Source organism: Octopus bimaculoides, chromosome 2, assembly GCF_001194135.2.
Source record: "Octopus bimaculoides isolate UCB-OBI-ISO-001 chromosome 2, ASM119413v2, whole genome shotgun sequence".
Lineage (NCBI taxonomy): Eukaryota > Metazoa > Mollusca > Cephalopoda > Octopoda > Octopodidae > Octopus > Octopus bimaculoides.
This window is the reverse complement of record NC_068982.1, coordinates 54,327,624-54,330,801: the sequence shown is the minus strand read 5'-3', so window position 1 is coordinate 54,330,801 and position 3,178 is coordinate 54,327,624. Positions and strand designations below refer to the sequence as shown.

The window sequence follows — 3,178 nt, the reverse complement described above, 5'->3', positions numbered from 1 at the left end:
TGTGTGTGTGTGTGTGTGTGTGTGTGTGTGTGTGTGTGTGTATCTACACACACACAAACATACACATATGCACACACGTATACAAACACGAGCACAAATTTTATTTCATTTTATTTTATTCATTATGTATCTTTTTTCTTGTATACTGTAACTCATTATTTGTGATCATTATTATTATTATTATTATTATTATTATTAGAGAATTAAAAATAAAAATAATAATTTTTACGCACACACACACACACACACACACATGCACACACTCACACACACACACACAGAAACTGCACTAAATGTGACTGATGAGACCCCCATCGGTCATGAATGACCATGGGATTGCACCTTGAAAGTTACCCTCCCAGGCACAAGTCCAGGTAAGGTTGTTTTTTATGCAGTCGCCCATGCATACCGGCCTCCCCTCTCCATGCCACCAATGTTATCCAAGGGAAAGCCAAAGGGGCCGATACGGATTGGCACCTGTGACGTCGCAACTCATTTCTACAGCTGAGTGAACTGGAGCAACATGAAATAAAGTGTCTTGCTCAAGAACACAACATGCAGCCCAGTCCGGGATTCGAACTCACAACCTCATGATCGTAAACTCGATACTCTAACCACTGAGCCATGCACCTTCACTAGGGTGTTAGAAAACTAGGGTGTTAGAAAATGTGACTAGGGTGTTAGAAAACCCCTATATTACTAGAAATAAGAGATAAACTATTCTAATGCTGTAGTTTCTACATTAATTGGCACAGGAGAGTTGTGTGGTAAATAGCTTGCTAACCAGCCACATGGTCCCGGGTTCAGTTCCACTGCGTGGCACCTTGGGCGTCTTCTACTATATTTATTTCTTTATTGCGACGAAAATATTTTGGCAAATTAAATTTAAATGTTGAACTGAATCTAACGGTTTTTCTGTGTTTTTAAATGGCTTATAAACACCTTCCATGCTGCAATTGTTTTTGCTTCAGCATATGATCTTAGATCAGGTCACTTGCTATGAATGTACATCTCCATGAAATAAACAAAATTCTTTTTTAATCTAATATATACTCTCCTTCATTTTATACAATGTTCTTTCATCTATCTGGTAGACTTGCAAGGTCCCACTTCAAAAATTCACTTGTCCATGATGAAAAATATTCCTCCAGTACTGTTCTGACCTTGTCTACAGAATTCATATTTTTTCCATCCAAATGATTTTGAAGACTGCAGAATAAATGATAATCAAATGGGGCAATGTCTGGTGAATATGATATGTGGGGCATCGTTTAACTATTCAAACTGCTCCAGCCTTTGGAATGTTATCCTCGCTGTATGTAACTGAGCATTATCCTGATGGAAGAACATATTTCATCTTGAAACCAAAGATGGTCATTTTTCTTGTAGCGCTGACTTAAGTCGATCAAGCTGCTAACAGTGAATCTCCTTTGTTATCATTTGGTGAGGGTTTAAATGTTCAAAGTGGCCTAAACCTTTCATATCCCACCAAACAGATAACAACACCTTATGTGGGTGAAGACCTTCTGTAACCTGGGATACTGATGTTTCTCCTTTTCCTACTCGCTGTCTTTGGCACTTGACATTGTTTTAGAGAACCCATTTCTCATCACCAGTCCCTCTTCAGTCTACAAACGGTTCATGCATGAGACATGACAGCAAAGAAGAGCACACATTCACTCGCTGCGTGTGATTAGACTTGAAAGTTTGTGAGGAACCCATTGACCCAATTTGCTGACTTTTCTGATGGCATGCAGGTGTCAATGAATGGTTGAATGACCAAATCCAAGCTTCTCTTCTAGTTCCTCAACAGTTACGATGGGATTCTGTTCCATCAGCATTTGCAAGACGTCCTCATTGAGCTCTACAGATCTTCCAGGATGAGACTTGTCTTCTAAGCTGTAGTTTCCGGCTCAGAATTTCTGGAAACACAGTTGACACTGGCTTACATTTATTGTCCGATCCCCATACACTGCATTAATATTACTCACACTTTCTGTTATGTTGTTCTCTTTATTGAACTTGGAAAGCAAAATGTGCCAAATATGCTCCTTTGTCACTTCCATTATAGCTTTGAAAATATAACTATTAAAATCGAACTGCGCTCTTCAAAACTCACACTAAGAATAAGTACAAGGTAAAATTACTACCTGCTTTTATAACAAGTTGATGCAGGTAGTTTATCCCATCGCCCTCCGACTATTTATGGGATGACCCAATACATTAAAATACAAACAAAAAGTATTTTTATTGCTAATCTTTCATTTGTGAAGGCATGTAGTTTAATAGTTAGGGTATTGCACTCATGATTGCAAGATCTCGGGTTCAATCCCTGGTCTGGGCAGTGTATTGTGTCCTTCTGCAAAACACTTCATTTCACATAACTTAAGTTCGCTCAACTGTAAATAAATAACTCTGCAAGGGATTAGTTGTCCAGGGGAAACGTGATGTCAGTCAGTTATAGGCCACGGAAAACCATGTAACTGGCACTATGAGAGTTAGATCTTGAGAAAATACTCATTCTGTATTTTTATTTCAGTTTTCAGAATGTGACAAATTCATCTATATATAAATGGTTACCTTGTGGACAGATGCATTGCAACAACGTTAATCAAACTGTAAGTTTATTTCCTTTTTGCAAAGACAATTAGTTGTAGCTATACTGAAGTCACAGTATGAGTTCAGCAAACATCTTTTTCGTGTATTAAATTGGAACAAAAAAAATTTTGTTTTCATGGCTGCAGATCATTGTATTTCATTTGAAATTTTTAAAATTCATCAATATCATCATTATCATCATTGTTATCATCATCGTCATCACCATCATCACCATAATCATCATCATCATCATCATCCTCATTTAGCATCTGCTTTTTCCATGTTTGCTTGAGTCAAACGGATTTTGTTGATGCAGCTTTTTCTGTGGCTGGATGCCCTTTCTGTTGCCAACATTTGTCTGTTTCTCATCACCTGGCGTGTTTTTCAAGGAAGAGTGGAAAGAAACAACATCCTTGTGGTGCAGTACGACTGTTTCAAGCACCTCCATTTAATTGAACAATGCAATCATTACATCAATTTAAATGCAGGGCTATCCTCAGGTGCATAAATAAATATTTATTTTTTTCCGCAGCTGAGGATAGCCTTGCATTTAAACTGATGTAATAATTGCATTGTTCAG

The 3,178-nt window shown here is 37.8% G+C and overlaps 1 protein-coding gene across 3 annotated transcripts in view; it reads left to right on the top strand.

Moving 5' to 3' along the window:
- Nucleotides 1-2,536: 2,536 nt before the first annotated feature.
- Nucleotides 2,537-3,178, top strand: part of LOC106871643 (uncharacterized) — a 173,135-nt gene continuing 172,493 nt past the window's right edge. For 2 of the 3 annotated variants that reach the window (XM_014918228.2, XM_014918218.2), the window contains exon 1: nt 2,543-2,618. In XM_014918228.2, coding sequence (XP_014773714.1) covers nt 2,592-2,618 — 27 coding nt within the window. In that variant the 5' untranslated portion in view covers nt 2,543-2,591. Of the gene's footprint in view, nt 2,619-3,178 lie in introns of all 3 variants that reach the window. The other variant, XR_008266904.1, reaches the window with a different exon arrangement.